The sequence below is a fragment of the Dermacentor albipictus genome, chromosome 2, assembly GCF_038994185.2.
Source record: "Dermacentor albipictus isolate Rhodes 1998 colony chromosome 2, USDA_Dalb.pri_finalv2, whole genome shotgun sequence".
Taxonomy (NCBI): domain Eukaryota; kingdom Metazoa; phylum Arthropoda; class Arachnida; order Ixodida; family Ixodidae; genus Dermacentor; species Dermacentor albipictus.
Window position 1 is genome coordinate 81,570,541 of NC_091822.1, and position 19,845 is coordinate 81,590,385.

The 19,845-nt window shown below is 44.4% G+C and overlaps 1 protein-coding gene across 1 annotated transcript in view; it reads left to right on the plus strand.

The window, feature by feature from the left end:
* Positions 1–320: 320 nt before the first annotated feature.
* LOC139055977 (uncharacterized) overlaps positions 321–19,845 on the plus strand; it is a 32,989-nt gene continuing 13,464 nt past the window's right edge. The window contains exons 1-3 of the mRNA XM_070533695.1: positions 321–3,394; positions 5,257–5,393; positions 11,127–11,234. Coding sequence (XP_070389796.1) covers positions 3,208–3,394; positions 5,257–5,393; positions 11,127–11,234 — 432 coding nt within the window. The 5' untranslated portion in view covers positions 321–3,207. The remainder of the gene's footprint in view (positions 3,395–5,256; positions 5,394–11,126; positions 11,235–19,845) is intronic.

Consider the following 19,845-nt stretch of genomic DNA (forward strand, 5'->3'; position numbering starts at 1 on the left):
CCCAAAGAATTATAGAAACTGTACAATGGAATGTTTTGTACCACCTGTAATAACCATGCTGTAAGAAAACAGAAAGGGTGAGCTTAAATGTTGTAGGAAATCTCTTAAGAGGCTCAAGGATCGGTAAAGATGACTAACTTCTGTATTCTCCACTCAACCCTCCACCTGGATTCAAATGCACAGCAGCCCCACTCCTTGACACAGGCGGTTGCTTAGCTTTAATTAAACTTCATGTCAATTACTGTGAAACACGGCATCGTCTTCAGTCAAGGGGTGGCACTGCGCTCATCTCAGTAGAATGAAGCTTCCAGTCATAGATGGTTTCAGAATACAGGGCAAGTGACCTCACATTTTACTCTCTTCGTCGTGAAATCTAGACACCAAAGCCTCGGTTTGAACAAGTAATGCTTTAAGCGCTCTCTCATGCATATGTTTGCTTTAAGGCAGAGTCAGCTTACTATTTCCTGCTTCTGCCACATGCAAATGACACAAAAATATCTCAATAAAATGATTGTGATTTAAGTGGTACACACTCTCTGCAATGTGATTAAATGTTTGTAATAAAAGAAGCACTACTCATGTGCTGGTCAGCATCAGCAGCATTATGTTCACCAAGATAGCTCTTTTGTCTCAATATATTCAATATTGTTGCAAATTTAAGAGGTTTTGCAGCTAACATGTAGCTGTCAACTTGTGTCTCGAGAACATACAGCTTTAGTTGAGAGGAGCGCTATATTGCATGAGACAAAGGAGCATTTTTAGACTGCTTGTTTTATTTATGTGTGAAAAACAATTGTGAAGGTTTTAATAGGAAAGTAATACAGTAGGTGTTGGCAACGCGAACAAGCCATGCAAAGTGTATGCATTAGAAATGAACTATCCAGATAAGGACCCCCCACCCCACTGATATATGTCAATGCTATAATATCAAATGCTGTGACATTTAACACATATGGTGACTAAAAAAAAAGGATAACTAAAGCAAGAGCAGCATTAATAAAACAACAATATCAACTGCAAAATTTATACAATTTTTCTCAAAACTTTTATCTTCGCATGAACTGTGGCTTCACACACTGTGGGCACTTTTGCTAACAACCTTCACATTTCACTAGTGCTAATTCTAGCTTCCCTTTAGCTTCTAGCTTGATTCTAGCTTCCAGCTCAACTGCAATGTTTTGAACGTCAGGGCATGTGCAAGTGAAAATTAGTTTGTGATGGCCATGTGGATCTGTTTCTCTGCCTGAATAATAGGGAGAGGAGGGCAATATAATTGCCTTGAGAACTATTAAGCAGAAGCAGCATGGTGGATGAGGGGCAGTGGCCGGGATAAAACATTTCAGGAGTTCAATGTAGTAAGGATACAGGAGTCATATGATTAACTTCGCAAGAATATGAGGCCATTATAACACTAAGGGAAACAGACTGGCCCATCACACTGAATTTTCAAATATCGTAACTGGTCTAGAACACCTTGCACAGCTGCTGTAATTAGGAAAAAAAAAATGTAGCATTGTCTTAAAAAGACAGCTTTTTTGTTTGTTTAGTCTGCTATGCCACTGTACACATTATTACTATTACTTTTTTTTCTTTTGGAACAGAAAGTCACCATATGCCTGGAGGTTTTAGATCACCTTCTTGGTGTGCTCCCGATATATGAACAGTTCGAAAACATTAACATTGTTGCTTGGTTTATTGCTCAAGTAGAGCGGCACGTAACGACTGACTACGGAACCAGGCGTGTGAATATGCACACCCTGTATCCAATCAACCCCTATATCAATCAATTTTGTACAATTAGACCTCCATATATTGAACTTTAATGTAACAAACCGTTTTACTTTGCAGAACTTATTTGGTGTGCATATAGAAATCTTCAATTTATTGAATTCTGTTTATCTGCAATTTCAATTTACGGAAACTATAAATTCTTCTAAAATTTAAATGAGGATATGTGTTGCATTTGAAGTGTAAATTCTATGGACGTACAAGCGCTTTCCGGGAGTAAAGCTTCACGATTTCCTTCCAAAGTTTATTCGACTTAAGGTCAAAATTCTGCAGCAAAGTTATAAACGACCACAGGTGACAAGCAGCTGAATGCGAGGTATCTGGTACAGACCCACGGGGGAAAACTTAAAAACCACAATAGCACACATTCAGGCGAGTATGTAAACAGGCGAACTAAGCAGGGAACAAAAACAACACAGCACTGCTTTCATAGGTCCCGAAAGATCAGAGTTTCGTCAGAGTTGGTGCAAGCACGCATCCGCAGATAAAACGGGCTCCCACCGTGCATTGACCAATACTTTGAGAGCTGACGCCTACACAATAACCGGGGTAGGTTACAGCACTTGTTTCTGCTCTGATCGTATAGTGTTCGAATGATGTCGCGACAACGCAAGTACTTGCAATAGGGGCGACGACCTTCCATAACTCCAGAACATCACAAAAGACCGTTTGCACATGTACTAACCAGCCAAACAAACTAACCACGGCAGCGAAGACCACTTAAATCGAACATACAACGCAGAAACACCTCGTAAAGGTTTCACCATAGAGAAAGGTTACACCTTGTTGCACAGACGCTCACAAGAAATTCAAGAAATGTCCAAAGCGCACTACCGCCGCCTTTTAAAAATCCAACGGGAGCCAAGCCAAATCAGTAATAAGTTGGCTATTTGGGTGAACGCAACGTACCCGTTGCGTTCACCGGGTACGCCCAACGCCGGCCCACAAATATCTCATGAAAGTGTGCATAGCCTGGGATTGCAAAGAGCAGATCATGCCGTAACCCATATATTTTCATATAATTATTGTGAGAAACTCTATGCCGTAACGAAAAAGGTTTAAACAAACCTTCTTGCTTCCAGCGCACCTCCAAGCCACCAGCAGTAGTGTCCGTCATGCTGGCGAACTCTACTGGCGAAGATTGAGCGAACTTCAAAAAGGCAGATTGACGGCAAACATCAAACTGCAATCATTATTTTTCGTTCTTTTCTATCAGTCTGTCATCTGCGCTCACTTGCGGCACTGTCATCAGCAGCAAGGAACCGCGGTGCTTTGTTAATTTGTTACGCAAACAAACACACACAGAGTCATAGGGAGCAGTGCATTTTGCGTTCGTGAAAGCGTGAGCTCACTTTCGGTACCGTCGGCATTGCTAGCGTCGCCTTCGCAAGCCCAGCGTACTCGACACCGCGCCTCACTATGACGGACTGCGACGACCCGGCGGACGCCGAGGCAGACGTGCTGAAGAGGCACCTATGCGGATTACGGAAGCAGGGCAGCGTGTGGACGGGCTACACGGAGTCCTTGGAGGCATTCACGGACTTTCTGCGTGACCTCGCCGAAATAAACATCACCTTTCGGACCGAGCACTCTGCCAAGCAAAGCGGTAATGTCACAGTGCACCTACAACCAAGCTAGTCAGTTCAGTCAGTCGAGCTTTGAATCGGCGTGCTGCAAACCGGCTTAAGGGAGAATGTCTGACAATGTGACCGGCGTAATTAACAAGGAAGTCCGATCAACGCAGTATTGGCGGCGAGGAGTTACGGAGTCGCCATCTATCGGAAGCGCCTTGCTGGCGTAGTATGAGGGATCACGTGGCGCGCTCCTCATAGGTTTTGCTGTCAGCGCTCACTGAAAACACCACGCGCGAGCTCTCCCGGACATTTCTGTAAGTACTTTCGAAACGAGAGAAGCGTCTTACTGTCTAAATAATATTCTTGGGCAAACTGAAAGCATACAATCGTTCAAAGACGCTATCTCTTTACCGAATACGTACAGCGAATGCCACTGCGCGCGGTCGCCGCGATGGAGTCTCTCGAACCGGCTTCTTGCGAGAGAGGTAGGTAAACGTTGGGAGCAAACTATGTAAAACATGTTCTTATAGTGTTTGTATAACTAATGGAGTGTAATAGAACGAAGCCTCAACGCAGCGATCGCGCAGATTCGCAGCGACCGACTGCGCGTCTGCATGCTTGTCCGCGCACTGTGTCGCTTTCTCCGCGCGCGCGTTTACGCACCGTGCCATGAGCTTTAGGCCGCAGAATATGAGCATTCGACAGTATACAAGCAACTATTGTTGCGTGGGAGCTATCAGAGCTGTTCAAAAATAATTTCATTGTAGAGACTTCGACGCCTACTCGGGGACTGTGATGTGCCGTCGCGACGATTCAATCTTTTTTTTCTTCTAAATTCTTTGAGCTTTCAATACTATTTCTCGAGTTGCGTCGCACTGTATGTTTATCGGTGTTCTCAGCGTGCAATTTCCCGCTGCTCCTTTTTTGTAATCCAGTGCATTAATTCATAACACAAACATGACCATATGCCATGCTTTTTTTAAATGTGCTTCTTACCGCTGCCTTTCCACTCCACTGAACTTGCCAGTATCTATAGCATCGACAAGTTCATAGACCAAACCGTCATGACATTAGTTGGGCAGCGGACTCGGGCGAGCGTCTCAGTGCGCGTTTTCAGAACATCGCAGACCGGGCGCCGTAGCAGAAATCTTCCTCGCGTCTGTGCTTGCTGCATACCCGAGTTGTAGCCGATGACTGTTTGCCGTTTTTATGTTTCGCGAGCCAAGCTTCATGCAGCTTCTTGACCTGCGGCTACGTGTGAATAAGGCTGACACCGGCCTCCGTTACGTGCGTCCGGCCCTGCAGCACCGAGCAGTAGCCTACCATGTTGCGCGCCTTCAAAGGCAGCCGCTACCTATTGTAGTGCTTTATAGCGTTGTAAAGGAGACACTCGAAGCGGGAAAATTTCGCCACTAAATGAGGACCGCAGCGTACGAGGGAATTTAAACTCGTTTTCAGCTCGCTTCGTTGCGCCCGAAGCAGCCGACGCGACCGCTATGTCCACTTGATCCCTCCTAGCACGTCACGCCGACGGTGGCGCCAGCTTTTCCAGTGGTGGAGCTCGAGGCCAATTCGTTCCAGTTCCTTGAATCTAGCAGCTACTCCGTATAACTACTACTTTGCTCTGCAGCCGAGCTCGAGTGCTCTAGATGAAAGTGTGGACGACCGTACAGGGAAGGCTCGTGTAATAGGTCTCTCTTTCATTCGCTTACGAAAATAGAATATAGTGCTTTCACCTTTCGTTTTGTCGCCACCATGCCAATACATCTATAAACCACATATGAAGAAAAAAAGTTTAACCCGTGTTACACAAGGATTTCACTCTATCATGCCCGTGGCACTTCGACAGATTAAACTTTCATTCGTCTAACGGTACCTATTCCCACTTACGTAGGGAGACTGCTTCTGTCCAGTCGACGTGGAGACATTGTTGTGAACGACAACATTCCGTTCACGGTTTTGCGGAACTCAAAAAGAGGCTGTGTCTTCGGCTGGGACTTAAAGAAATTGCAGGGCCTAGGAAGTAGCCAGGTAAGTCAAATCACGATTCCTCTGCAATAACAAAATATGTGCATATCCTGTAAGATGATTAGCATTCTTTGCATACTTCAGGCACTTTGAGTCTGTCTTGCTTCTTACACCAATCCAGTGACACAAATTGTCTGCTAGCTTGTGCCACTAAGTTTGTGCTAGTGGTCATGGTGCAGTTGTTGTCATTTCAGCATTGTTATCTGACTCGTCATGCTGTCAGCATCACATTATCATCATCATACAGTTGCTGTCGCCCCATCGTCACGCTGTACCACTGTCATCATTTCAGAAGCGGCATCCCATTGTCATCATACTGCTGTCATACCGCCTTCGTCATTCCACCATAATCATTCTGTCATTTAATTGTGATTATGCGCTGCCATTGTCATGTCATCGTCGTCATTACGTCGTTATTATGGTCATTCCATTGTCATCAATCCAGCTTCGTCAAACAATTCACCGGTCATCTTCACGCTGTATCGTCATAGTCATCGTCACGCTATCATCGTCGTACACTCGTTGTCCTCACCTTGTGGTCGTGCCATTGTCGTCACGCTGTCATTTTTATACCATCGTCATCATTTCAGAATCATCACCATGCACTTTTTCTTGCTGTGCTGGCTTCTGCTGGCCTCACTTCCTTGAAGCCTTGCTTCCAGTCAATGAACCTTTTCCTGTAGTGAGAAAGATAATCATTAAGGCTACTTGAAAGAGACTTCCAACGTCGGGACCCTCCATGATACTGACAACATGCCCTTAAACGCACTTCATGTCGCAACCGTCACAGCAACAGTGACGCGCTATCACACCACCCGATATGAGACAGCTCTGATTTGCAGCCACTTCGCAGCTGCCAATAGTCCCTTCGAGCAATGTTCGTGCCGGTTCATTCAGCACTCTACTTGACAGTTGCAGGTATGTTTCTGAGCTGACATCAGATGAGCTCGCAGGACTGATTTTCATTTCTGCTATTGTGGGAATATGCAGCTTCTTACCGTGGATACTGCAGCCCACTGCTCCATTTCCAGAATCTGCTGTTGGCTCAAACTCGCTGCCTAACCACATGCAGCTGTTACAGCCACCTGGGGGACTACTCGAGCAATCCTCACTGCTCGAACATTCTGAAGCAAAGCTTTCTTTGCCTCTTCCTTCAATTTTTCCACTGCTGCCGCAGCTGTTGCTGTCTTTCATGCTGCATCGAGAGGTGGTTCAGAGTGTGTATATACATGGCAGGAGTACGGCAGAGAGGAACGACGATATGAGAAACTCGTTTGGGCCTTTCAATTGTTACCACAACGCCCTGTTGACTGCTGTAATTATCCGTGGCGCCCCACAAAGCCATTGCAGAAACTGCAGCACTTATATTTATACTAATGCACAACAGCCGAGAAGGGAGCTAAATAAAATGGTAGAGAGGAGGTAGGGAGAGGATGTATAGAATGGGTAGAACTGATGTCATGAAACAAGTGAATGACAGCCTTGCCACTCTTCGCTAGCAGCTCGCATACATGGGGGGGGGGTATAGGAGAGGGGAACGACAATGTAAGAAGGCATGGAAATGTTACACTACTGGACATGACAATCGTTGTGGTCAAACTGAATAAATTTAAGCTCAAGGTAAGGTACAATACATTTCTGCTATATCTGAAAAATAAACACCGTGTAAATTTGTCAAGCGGACAGCTGAAGCAAGGCATGTACATGCAAAGACACATTAAAGCACCATAGTGTTTAGGCGACACTACGGAAATGGCTGCACGTAGTGTCACACATAGTCATGCCAACAATTCGTTGCCTGCCACAGTAGCTCTGTGGTTATGGCGTTGCTCGAGGTTACGGGTTGAATCTCAACCGGGGCAGCTGTATTCCGACGGGTGAAATACAAGAATGCTCGTGTACTTAGATTTAGGATCACATTAAAGAACCAAAGGGAGCCAAAATTTATCTGGAGTCCATTGCTATGGCATGCCTCACAATCAAATTGTGGTTTTGGCATGACATCATTATCATCATCAGCCTGGCTATGACCACTGCAGGGCAAAGGCCTCTCCCATACTTCTTCAACTACAACGGTCATGTGCTAATTACGGCAATGTTGTCCCTGCAAACTTCTTAATCTCATCCGTCCACCTAACTTTCTGCCGCCCCCTGCTACGCTTCCCTTCCCTTGGAATCCAGTCCGTAATCCTTAATGACCATCAGTTATCTTCCCTCCTCATTACATCTCGTGCCCATGCCCATTTCTTTTTCTTGATTTCAACTAAGATGTCATTAACTCGCGTTTGTTCCCTCACTCAATCTGCTCTTACCCCTTAATGTTACACCCATCATTCTTCTTTCCATAGCTCATTGCGTCGTCCTCAATTTAAGTAGAACCCTTTTCGTAAGCCTCCAGGTTTCTGCCCGTACGTGAGTACTGGTAAGACACAGCGGTTATACACTTTTCACTTGAGGGATAATGGCAACCTGCTGTTCATGGTCTGAAAATGCCTGCCAAATGCACCCCAGCCCATCCTTATTCTTCTGGTTATTTCAGTCTCATGATCCGGATCCGCGGTCACTACCTGCCCTAAGTAGATGTATTCCCTTACCACTTCCAGTGCCTTGCTACCTATCGTAAACTGCTGTTTTCTTCCAAGACTGTTAAACATTAGTTTTCTGCAGATTAATTTTTAGACCCACCCTTCTGCTTTGCCTCTCCAGGTCAGTGAGCATGCATTGCAATTGGTCCCCTGAGTTACTAAGCAAAGCAATATTATCAGCGAATCGCAAGTTACTAAGGTATTCTCCATTAACTCTTATCCCCAATTCTTCCCAATACAGGTTTCTGAATACCTCCTGTAAACACGCTGTGAATAGCATTGGAGAGATCGTATCTCCCTGCCTGATGCCTTTCCTTATTGGGATTTTGTTGCTTTCTTTATGGAGGACTACGGTGGCTGTGGAGCCGCGATAGATATCCTTCAGTATTTTTACATACAGGTCGTCTACACCCTGATTCCATAATGCCTCCATGACTGCTGAGGTTTCGACTGAATCAAACGCTTTCTCGTAATCAATAAAAGCTATATAGAAGGGTTGGTTATACTATTCTGCACATTTCTCTATCACCTGATTGATAGTGTGAATATGGTCTATTGTTGAGTAGCCTTTACGGAATCCTGCCTGGTCCTTTGCTTGACAGAAGTCTAAGGTGTTCCTGATTCTATTTACGATTACCTTAGTAAATACTTTGTAGGCAACTGACAGTAATCTGATCGGTCTATAATTTTTCAAGTCCTCTGCGTCTACTTTCTTATGGATTAGGATTATATTAGCGCTCTTCCAAGATTCCGGTACGCTTGAAGTCATGAGGCTTTGCGTATACAGGGTGGCCAGTTTTTCTAGAACAATCTGCCCACTATCCTTCAACAAATCTGCTGTTACCTGGTCCTCCCCAGCTGCCTTCCCCCTTTGCATATCTCCCAAGGCTTTCTTTACTTCTTCTGGTGTTACTTGTGGGGTTTCAAATTACTCCAGACTATTCTTTCTTCCATTATCGTCTAGGGTGCCACTGGTACTGTATAAATCTATATAGAACTCCTCAGCCACTTGAACGATCTCATCCATATTAGTAATGAAATTGCCGGCTTTGTCTCTTAATGCATACATCTGATTCTTGCCTATTCCTAGTTTCTTCTTCACTGCTTTTAGGCTTCCTCTGTTCCTGAGAGCCTGTTCAACTCTATCGATATTATACTTCCTTATGTCAGCTGTCTTGCGCTTGTTGATTAACCTGGAAAGTTCTGCCAGTTCTGTTCTAGCTGTAGGGTTAGAGGCTTTCATACATTGGCATTTCATGATCAGATCTTTCGTCTTCTGCGATAGCTCACTGGCATTCTGTCTAACGGAGTTACTACTGATTTCTATCGCACATTCCTTAATGATGCCCATAAGATTGTCGTTCACATCTTCAACACTAAGGTCCTCTTCCTAAGTTAAGGCCGAATACCTGTTCTGTAGCTTGATCCGGAATTCCTCTATTTTCCCTCTTACCACTAACTAATTGATCGGCTTCTTATGTACCAGTTTCTTCCATTCCCTCTTCAAGTCTAGGCTAATTCGAGTTCTTACCATCCTATGGTAACTGCAGCGCACCTTGCCGAGCATGTCCACAACTTGTACGATGCCAGGGTTAGTGCAGAGTATAAAGTCTATTTCATTTTTAGTCTCGCCATTTGAGCTCCTCCATGTCCACTTTCGGCTATCCCGCTTGCGGAAGAAGGCATTAATTATCCGCATATTATTCTGTTCTGCAAACTCTACTAATAACTCTCCCCTGCTATTCCTGGGGCCTATGCCACATTCCCCTACTGACTTGTCTCCAGCCTGCTTCTTGCCTACCCTGGCATTAAAGTCGCCCATCTGTATAGTGTATTTTGTTTTTACTGTACCCATCGCCGATCCCACGTCTTCATAGAAGCTTTCGACTTCCTGGTCATCATGACTGGATGTAGGGGCGTAGACCTGTACGACCTTCAATTCATACCTCTTATTAAGTTTCACAAGACCTGCCACCCTCTCGTTGCTTCTTCTTGCTTCTTACGGTGCTCTAACTTTAAAAAAAAAAGAATCACTGATTTTTCCAGCAGAGCAGTGGGCCGTAGTAGAGGCCCAGCAGTGGCCAAATCGGGCGTCTGTGCCCACTGTTTCACCTATTTTACTGCACCGGCAGCCAGCGTCCAAGTGTAGACAAACTCCACTCCGCTATGCTGGCACGCCTAGGGACAAACACTTACAACAAGCGCTAAGAAACCTCCTCTGAAGTGCCTAGGCAGTCACATACTCAAGAAGCAAAAGCCCCCAGATTTTCTCTCTCACGCCCACTCTTACTCGCGCCTGCGCACAAATGGCTGGCGATCCCTCAAACTAATGCCTCATCGGTATGGGCACGGCACCGAAATAATGTTGATGTTGATGTGGCTTCACACACAGAGCGCTTAGAGACCATTCTGATCTCTGAGGCTTGTTGTTCTGTCAGGCCACCCGATGGAGACGATGCTCCGCAGTGTTTGCGTGACGTAAAGTGGAAACACTATGTGTTAACCAATACGTACGAAATAACCTGGTACGGTTTATGCGGATACAAAACACATTATGTTCAATGGCCGCTGAGTCAGGGATTTCACTTTACTACTTTTAAAACGAAACTACTGTTTAAGCGGGTACGGTTTAACGAGGTTTTACTGTATTACGACGACAGTGAAAATTAGTCCAGATATAATTGCTGTCGCAATAAAGTTCCCCTGAAATGCATTCTTAGTTTTGCTGAGGTGGAAAAGAAGAAAGTTGGTCGCTGCTTGTCACAGTTGCATACAAATGGGAGAATAAGCACTCATTCCAAAGAGAAACAGTTATGCATTTAATCATATACACGAACACCATATATTCATCTAGCAGTTATATAGTCGCAGCTCTAAGTTCTCAACAATGCGACAAAGTTCTCATGCCTGTATGAAGCAAACGTTGGTACAAATCTTTGACAATGATTATCAAGCTCTGTGATGGCTTTCTGGAATTCTGCTGGGTTACCATGGCAGTTTATTTCTCCACCGCTAAATGCCATGGTAATGCAACAGAATTCCAGAAAGGTATCATCGACTTAAATAATTGACTATGACTTCTACTGGAACATCTGTTCTTTCCCTTTGTTTAGGGTGCTCTCACATTATTTATCTCATTATGCCTGTGCAGGTGACAGAAGCAGAGCAGTTGGCAGAAACTTCACCGCAGAAGAAAAAGAAGCTAGGCTGTACTGCCGTGATGCGTGTGAAGCAGGTGGAGATGTACCCAGAATACAGGGTAAGCAAACTTTTGCAGTGCTCTTGATAACAAGACTGAGGAGCCCAGTAAGACTCTTGCTCACCCTTCGGGCCGAAGAGTTTCCTACAGAATGACAAATTCTTACACAAATAGTTCTGTCTAACCTTCATGCTGGTGGCTTCAGAAGTTCTTGTGTCATTGTTTATTATGTTTGTCTTGTAAAGCTCCAAGTAATCATCATTTCTTATGCGCGTAAAGGCAATAAGTCTCTGTACGCAAGCATAGTCATTGTGAATCCTAGCTTTTATAATGCAATAGTCTGTTCAGAATGATAAATTTTCCAAACTCACAAAGGCACCATGTTTGTGCACTAGGGCCAGAGTTTCCCTGGTACTTTTTTGTAGGAAACTATGCTTTGGGCCATCCTTTGCACGCAAGTTCAACGCTCACCAAAAAGTGATGTGGGATAACATGACATTGCCTATTTTGGAGGAAAGCTCTGTGTGGTGGCCCAACAATTTTTGATAGTGTTTAATGGGTATTGGTATGTAATATTGTATTTATATTTTAACTAAAATTATTTAGCATAAAGAAAGAACAAAGCCACACATAAAGTAAAGACGGATTCTAGACACTTTCTGAATTCAGACTATGCTTCTAAATACAGTGTCGGACCAAAAGCATTCTTGTTCCGGTTTTCGTTCTCATTCAGTAAAAATGTTTCATTTCCATTTCAACCCTTGAGGAAGAAAGTGGTAGTTCAAATTGGTTTTAGGCGATAGATGTTCATTTATAACATTAGAACAACTGCTGGAAAACAGCATGAATTTATTTTATAGAAATGTGAACTATCAGTATCCCTGAGGACATAAAAAAGCTGAAACTTAACGCACGTGTGCTATTCTTCATGGCTCAAGGATGTTACAAGAAAATCCCATTCGAGAAACCTACATCACGAGTAATACATCAGAAGCATTGTGCGATTTATATTGCACACACTTCCGTTTACATACCAGTGTGCTCAAAAGCTACTGCCTAGCTAGAAAGCGCTTCATGTCAGCAAATGTGTACACCTAGCATACCTGCCAACTCACTGAAATTATTGTGAAGTTTCTGCTATTGCATGATTGCTCTTCCAATTTTTTCAAAAAATACTGTTTGCTAAAAAGTTGTGAAGGTGCTGAAAGATGAGGCTGCGCAGAATTTCAGAAAATGTACTCAAGGAAGCTGCGATGGTACCTTCGCTGCCCTCTTGTGGCAGCAACGCAAGAGACCATATGGTAGGAGATCACTTGCTTTGAACAAGTTTATTCAGACAAGTTCCTGAAGCAGACCGAATTGGCAGCAGCAGCAAGGTTGCTGAAAAAGTCACTGTAATCTAAAAACAGTGCATTGCTTGTCCGTCTCTGTTGTTTCATTTGCTGCAGCTTGCATGTTCCATCGACAGAAGTAAAAGTCATTGTGAGTAGTGTTCTATACTTACAAGAGGCATGTCCTCATGGAAAACATTAAAAAAGATGTGTAGTAGCCGCCTCCACTTGTCGTGCCTGTGAATTTTTACTCAATTTTCATGTTTACAGGTTGGCAGGTATGATAAAGCTGTTCCACCACCGAATAAATATCTGGTGGTCACCAATTTCAAATGACCACCAGTGTATTATTAACACGTCTGCCTTCTGATGTGCCATGCTGAAAACCACAATAGCAGTTCTACTACATTTAGAATGACCACAAGATTGTTTGCATATACAAATGAGGTAGCATTGTTGAGCCATAAGTGCAGGCAATGCATGGATGAATAGCTTCAAAGAAGGTGGCCAACCCAAACCAAAAGCCTTCTTTTTTTTAGCCTCCACAAAGACCCAATGTGTAATTCTTAATATGTTGAATTTGATGCCTAAAGTATATCGCTAAGTATGGACAGCTGGGCTAGTTGGTTGTGATTAGTATTATGAAACATCGTTCCAGTGCACAATTGAACATAGACGAGAAAAGAAAGACAACACAAACGCCGGTCACATTGAAGTCACATTGAAGACACAGCACCAGTGGCCTTCCAAAACATGACTGGGTTATCAAACGACAATTTTTTAGAGCTAATATTCTTTTTTCTCTCATCCACCATTATCACTTTTAATGACAGCTGTTTTATCCAAAAAGAAGGAGTGTGCATCGGCTCTTTCCTATCACCACTTTTAAGCAATGTTTTTCTTAGCAAGTATTGACAACCATATTCAAGCGTTCAAGCGTCCCTTTACAACACAGGCCTGCAGAAAGTTTTTAGATACGTTGACGATTACTTCATGGTAATGAATACAACCGATGCTCAGGATAGAGGCAATAGTATAAGCAATATTCTCGATATTTTTTGCTAGTAACGCCTTTAGAATGAAGTTCTCGCACGAACTGCCGCAAGATGGTCGCATCCAGTACCTCGACGTGTGTCTTAATTTTCAAGGAGCGCGCGTGTGCTGGCAGTACAAGCCACGGTCGAAAAAACACATTCTTAATTATCAATTGGCCCACTCCAAGCTCGTAAAAAGAACTATAGCAAAAAACTGCATCCACTCTGCTCTAGAGAAGTCCTGCGAACATCAAGTTTGTGACAACGTCGACGCCCAGCTAAGGTGTCTAGAGAAGGCTGGGTACCACAGAGAATTCGTGGCCTTGATGGTAGAGAGCCAGATTCGTGAGGTAAAGGTTGGTGGGAGGTGCAGGCTGAAAAAAGACGCACGCCCACTACAGCGCCCTGTCGTAGTGCCCTATTGGCACCAGGTTTCTCGCCACCTCAAGAAGGTTGGCAACTCGTGCGGGGTGCGTGTTGCGTTTTCAGCACCGGAAAAGCTGGGACGAATGTGTCGCCTAGTAAACGAATCCCAGAAGAAGCCAGCCTGCAAAATAAAGCACACCAAAGCCCTAATTGAATGTGACGTTGGTGGTGTGTAGAGCATTCCCCTCGCCTGTGGGAAATGCTATATTGACCAAGCTGGGCACTATCTGAATGAACGCCTGCTAGAGCATCGCAGGAATGCTACTTCACTAAGTGGCGCTGGTCATTTAGCCGACCACATTCGCTGTTGCTCGCACAAACCAGCATGCAAGGCGTTTTTCGAACGAACACGTGTGTTGCGAAAATATAGCAATCAGAAAAACCAGGAAATTTTTGAAGCCTTTTGTATCTCCAATGAAAATGATTACTGTGTCAGTGCTCCTTCTGTTGTACTCGGGAAAAAAGAACTTGATTATCTCAGGGCAAACGTGTGTGTCAAATCAGCTAGGTAGGGTGGGAGATGAGCAAGCTTGTACTGTACTGAGTGATGTGAAAAAGAGGGGGAAAAGAAAGAGGGAAAGGTTTTTTCACCCTTTCTTTTTCACTTTTTGCTTTCATTCCTTTCTTCTTTTGGTTTCGACACTTCTGATGACTGTTGCCTGGACCAAGGAAATATTTTTGGGTTGTCCTGCGCACGAGCAGCCCTCCTTTCCCCCTGTGTACATAAAGCCCTGTTTTCCATGAATAAAATTCAGTTGAAGCTGGCGTTCGTGTTGTCTTTCTTTTCTCATCCGTGTTCAATTGTGTGCTGGAACGATGTTTCATAATGCTAATTGATGCCTAAAAACTGATTTAAGCGCTGGAAACTCAATGCAGAGCCCATACTAGCATTTTTGATATGCCGGGGCCTGTGTGAACGACTTTAACTGGAACGCCTTTTGTGTGTGTGTCTCCATGTGTGCGCGTTCCTTTCTTTTTTTTCTGTTTTTGCGTTTTCCTCTCTGTCATCTTTCTAACCCCTATCCCCCATCCCCAGTGTAGGGTAGCAAACCGGAGACTCATATCTGGTTCACCTCCCTGCCTTTCCTCTTCATTCTCTCTCTCCTCTTGATATGCCGGAGGGAGTCTTCCATTGTGGATAGTTCAGTAAATCAATTACTGATTATTTTATTACCATACTAATTAATTTTTGATCAGTTATTAGGTCACTGTTTTCTTCTTACTATTGTACTGTCCATAGCCAGAAATAAACATGAACAAGTTGTCTTAATTTTCTTTCATTAAAGTGGTGTTTGAGCTTTGTGGGATTAAAACGATTACCATAAAATCCTGAGTGAAGGCCCAGCCCCGTAAGATGACCCACCCCTGTTTTTGGCACAATTTTGTAGTTTTTCAGAAAGACCGATAGATAACCCACCCCTGATAAATACCATTTCCGGCATTCATAATGCTCAAAAAGCTGAGCGGCCGGATTCCTCCGAAGGTGTTTGCCCTCAGCATTCCAGGTGTGATCTTTTAAATTGCAATGCCATTCATACAAATCCTGTAATTTTGTAACTTAAAAACAGAAAATATTTAGCTTGCTCTCTATTATGATTCTTGTTTTTTGCGGTATTCTCGCTCTTTCTTTTTCTTGTCTCCATTGCATGTTTTGCAGTTACTCTGCTAGAGGCGTACAAGTTAGGCCCAGCAGCATAGTTGGCCCCATAATGTCACTAGCTGCGTTTACATGAATGCGACAGGGGCCCATCGCATTTCCAAGCGCATTTGGGAAAGGCGATGCGACGCCGTTTACATGTAGCGCATTAACTTTAGCGAGAACGTAGCGCGACAGGGTGTCGTATAAGGGAAGTGCAGTCGACTTCCGGTGTAACTGGTTTTCGGTTGTGGGCCGAGTGCACGTTGGTGGCTGAGTGCCGATAAATAGACAGTTTTAGTTTAGCGTACGCAACTTATAGCTTATGCTATACGCTCTACTGTAGTGTACGCGAAGCAGCGCACATTTTTTACAGTTTTAGTTGGCCAGCAAGATGTTCGGATTTCAGAGGCCATATGCCGTCGTTGCGGCTTTTTCCCGACTCTAGCGATAGGTAGCACTGACATCTCGAATGTTTCTTTCGTTAGGCTTCGACTCGTTCGAAATGAGAAGTGGTCTCGAAAACACCACAAAGTTATCCATAATACTCTGTCGTCGAAGCGGCCTGAGACTAAGCGAAAGCCGTTTACGCAATCATTCGTGTGAACGAAGTGCATTTTACAAAAGCATCGCCAAATTCAATTCGAAGCGGTCAGCCGGGACCGCCGCCATGTTGGTGGCTAATTCCTTCCCATAATAGACAGTTGTACAGCGTGTGCAACTATAGCGTGGCTTCGACTCGTTCGAAATGAGAAGTGGTCTCGAAAACACCACAAAGTTATCCATAATACTCTGTCGTCGAAGCGGCCTGAGACTAAGCGAAAGCCGTTTACGCAATCATTCGTGTGAACGAAGTGCATTTTACAAAAGCATCGCCAAATTCAATTCGAAGCGGTCAGCCGGGACCGCCGCCATGTTGGTGGCTAATTCCTTCCCATAATAGACAGTGTACAGCGTGTGCAACTATAGCGTACGCTGTACACTATAATATAGCGTACGCTAAGCAGCGCACGTTTTCTACAATTTTAGTTGGCCGGCGATATCTTCGGATCTCAAAGGCCATATGTCGCCGTTGCGGCTATTTTGCGCTTGTAGCAATAGGTGGCGCTGATTTCTCGAACGTTTCTTTCGTTAGGCTTCGACCCGTTCGAAACGAGAAGCCACAAGGTTATCCATAATACTCTGTCGTCAAAGCGGCCTGAGACTAAGCGAAAGCCATTTACACAGTCATTTGTTATGAAAGAAGTGCATTTTACAAAAGCAACGCCAAATTCAATTCGAAGCGGGCAGCTGGGACCGCCGCCATGTTTCCCGCGAACTCCGCAAACCACGTAAAAATGCTAACGCTAACTCGTTTGCGTTGCGTACGCCCGCTATACCCGCTATTTCATTTAGCGTTCAGCGCATGCGCATTGACGACCCGCCATTTTTTAGCGTACGCAATGGTATAGCATACGCTATACTAAAGCTGTCTAATTCCTAATGCGACGATCCTGCGTTTACACGATCCGCGAGAGTCGACTCGCGCCCATAAATCTACCCTCGCCTGGCGCATTAATGCGATGCGCCTTCCTAGCGCATTACTGCTGTTTACATGAAAGTGATGCGCTAGAAATGCGATGCGATGCGACAGTGTCGCATTCATGTAAACGCAGCTACTTTGTATCTTATCGGCTCTAAGGTTTCGTATACTATGGATAAGAAGATGGAGAGCTTCATGAGCAGCTTGTTTTGGCGGTCCCCCCTTCTACTACCCTGCCAACCACGTCGAACACCGTGCATGAGGAGGTTGCCGACCTTTTGTTTGAAAGTGACAATGACTGTTCATTCAATGGTTTTGACGCCGAATGAATTCAGTCTTAATAAACGCATGTTCATTCTTTGGCTGCTATACATTTTCAACTTTTTTTTACTGTACACGGAAACTTATCCCACCTCATATTTTCACTCGATTTTCTCTCGGTATTTTATGGTAGCTTTCTTTGGCTCTTTCGGCCCTTTTTGTATTAGGTCAGTGGTACATTGGGGGTTGGACTTGGGGGATGGAAGGCAAAAAAACGCACCATGGGAAAGGGTGTGTACTCTGAAGCAACCAAGTTGTGAAGAGGGGCAGGGAGGGGTGAGTGGAGGGGGGGAGGCTGATGTGCGTGAGCTCTCAAGTAATCAAGTGTGGGGGGTGCACATTGTGGCTCATTAGCTTGCTGGCTTGTTCATCGCAAGAAGGTGAGGGAAAAGGTGTGCGCTTTCAGTCAAGTGAGCAGTGGGGAGGAACTAAATAGGAGAGGGGAAGCTGTTGCTCATTCGTCACATATCTCACGCGCTGCTCAGTTGTGGCCATCCCATCTTGGATAATGCAACGGATCAGTAGACAACCTCACTTCAAGTTTCTGCCAACGCCGGCACTTGTCTTTCCCCTACCGGAGCAAGGTGAACTCACGTCGCTGAGGTGGCCTTGCAAGCTCATCCACGTGAGTTCGCTAGGCGAACTTTGCTTCGCTAGCTGCACCCTGCTTGCATTGCATGTGGCTGCTTTTAACGAGAAACCATTATACAGCCTATTACACAAAAATCCGTTGGCATGACTGAAGGATGGTACCAAAAATGGCCAACACCGCAAAGAGCAAAAAACATATAAAATGCTCAGAGCACATTTCTCAGGGAGGTTCCTGTAAAGAAAAGTAAATGGGAGCCTTTGAAAAGAGAATTTGGTAAATTTGGGTCTGAGTGGGAATCGAACCTGGGCGTCCTGGGTGCGAGATGAGCTCTTCCCCAACGCCACGGTGCCTCCACGGTTCTGGATGACTAGAGGTGTGCCTAGTGTGTGCTTTGTTGGGCATGTGACGGCACAGCCAATGGGGAGGAGGTGGTGCCACATCATGAGTGTATAAAAATCAGCAGTGTGTTACGCTTCTGTAACATGTGAACATGAAAGCCTGCTTCAAACGTGGTAATGCATTAAGTTATCCAATTGGAGGGGTCAGACTTCTTGCAAGACATAACGAGCCGCAGTGTGAAGTAAACGTATTGCTCTGTAGGTCGATTTCCTCAATAACATGTTAGCACCTAATGCACTATCTAAAGGTTCTTTCGTTCTTTCTTTCCATATTTTCCCTTTCTTTCGTCCTTTCTCTCTTTATTCTTTATTTATTTCCTTCGTTCTTTTTTCATGTCTTCATTCATATTCAGTCATTGCATCTTTGCTTGCTTAGGGTGTATAAGCCATTCCAGATAATTTTTTTTCGGTTGTGAGCCATTGCTGCTGATAATATTTTTTGTACCAGTCGTCAACTTTTTTTAACCACTCGACTTGATGATAATATTTTTGAACCACTCGACTAGACGCCACGTTTTTTTCAGTAGAAGCCATCGGAACAAGCCACTTGAAGCTTTCACCTTAAAATAAAAAGCATGAATGTTCAATTGAATGCTGCTCAGCGGTCCTTCAAGTTATGAACTCCTCGTGGGCAAGCGTGCATGTCGAGACGCTTCGGGCATTTTGATTTGGCCTTAACGAGGCCCAGTTTGAATGTTGGCAAGAGCTTGCGCAGACAAGGAACATGCGGAAGATGACATTTCTTCAAAGCTACTATAATGCTTTTGCATTTCCACACGTAAGCAGTCTTAATTGTGTTGGCAAAATTATTTTTTATTCAAGTGAAAAGGTAAACATAGGTTGAAGAAGGAATGTCTCGTGAGCCAGCCTTTCAACAATGGGCCTTTTCTTTGTCCAGGGCACAACTGAAAACATGCAAAAACGAAAACATGCAGCCGTGAAATGACTAAGTGGGTGTGTAGAGTATGGTGATAGAGTGTTAGGGGGTGCAGCTCATCCTTCTAGTCGTAGATAATACAAGATAAATGAAAAGCTTCGCATGTAAGCAGGCCGTGCCAATCCCAGGGACCTGATTTTTTGTGAAAACAGGCAGGAGAGATGTACTGTTTTGACAGTAAAAAAAATGGAAAATAAAAAATGTGGAAAAAAAAAGGTTAACAGATATTGAGCTGTATGAATATACCTGTGTTACGTGTGTACACATTGCTTTCATTTCAAGTTTGCTCTACTTAATCTGCGCTGGGTAGCACATGGCCATGGGTTCGATTCCCTGGCACAGCAGCCGCATCCCGATAGAGATTTAATGTAAAGATGCTGGTGTACTGTGCCTTGGGTGCGCACTTAAGAACCCTAGGTGGTCAAAATAAATCCAGAGGCCTCCGCTACAGCGTCCTTCGAAGTCCACTTCATA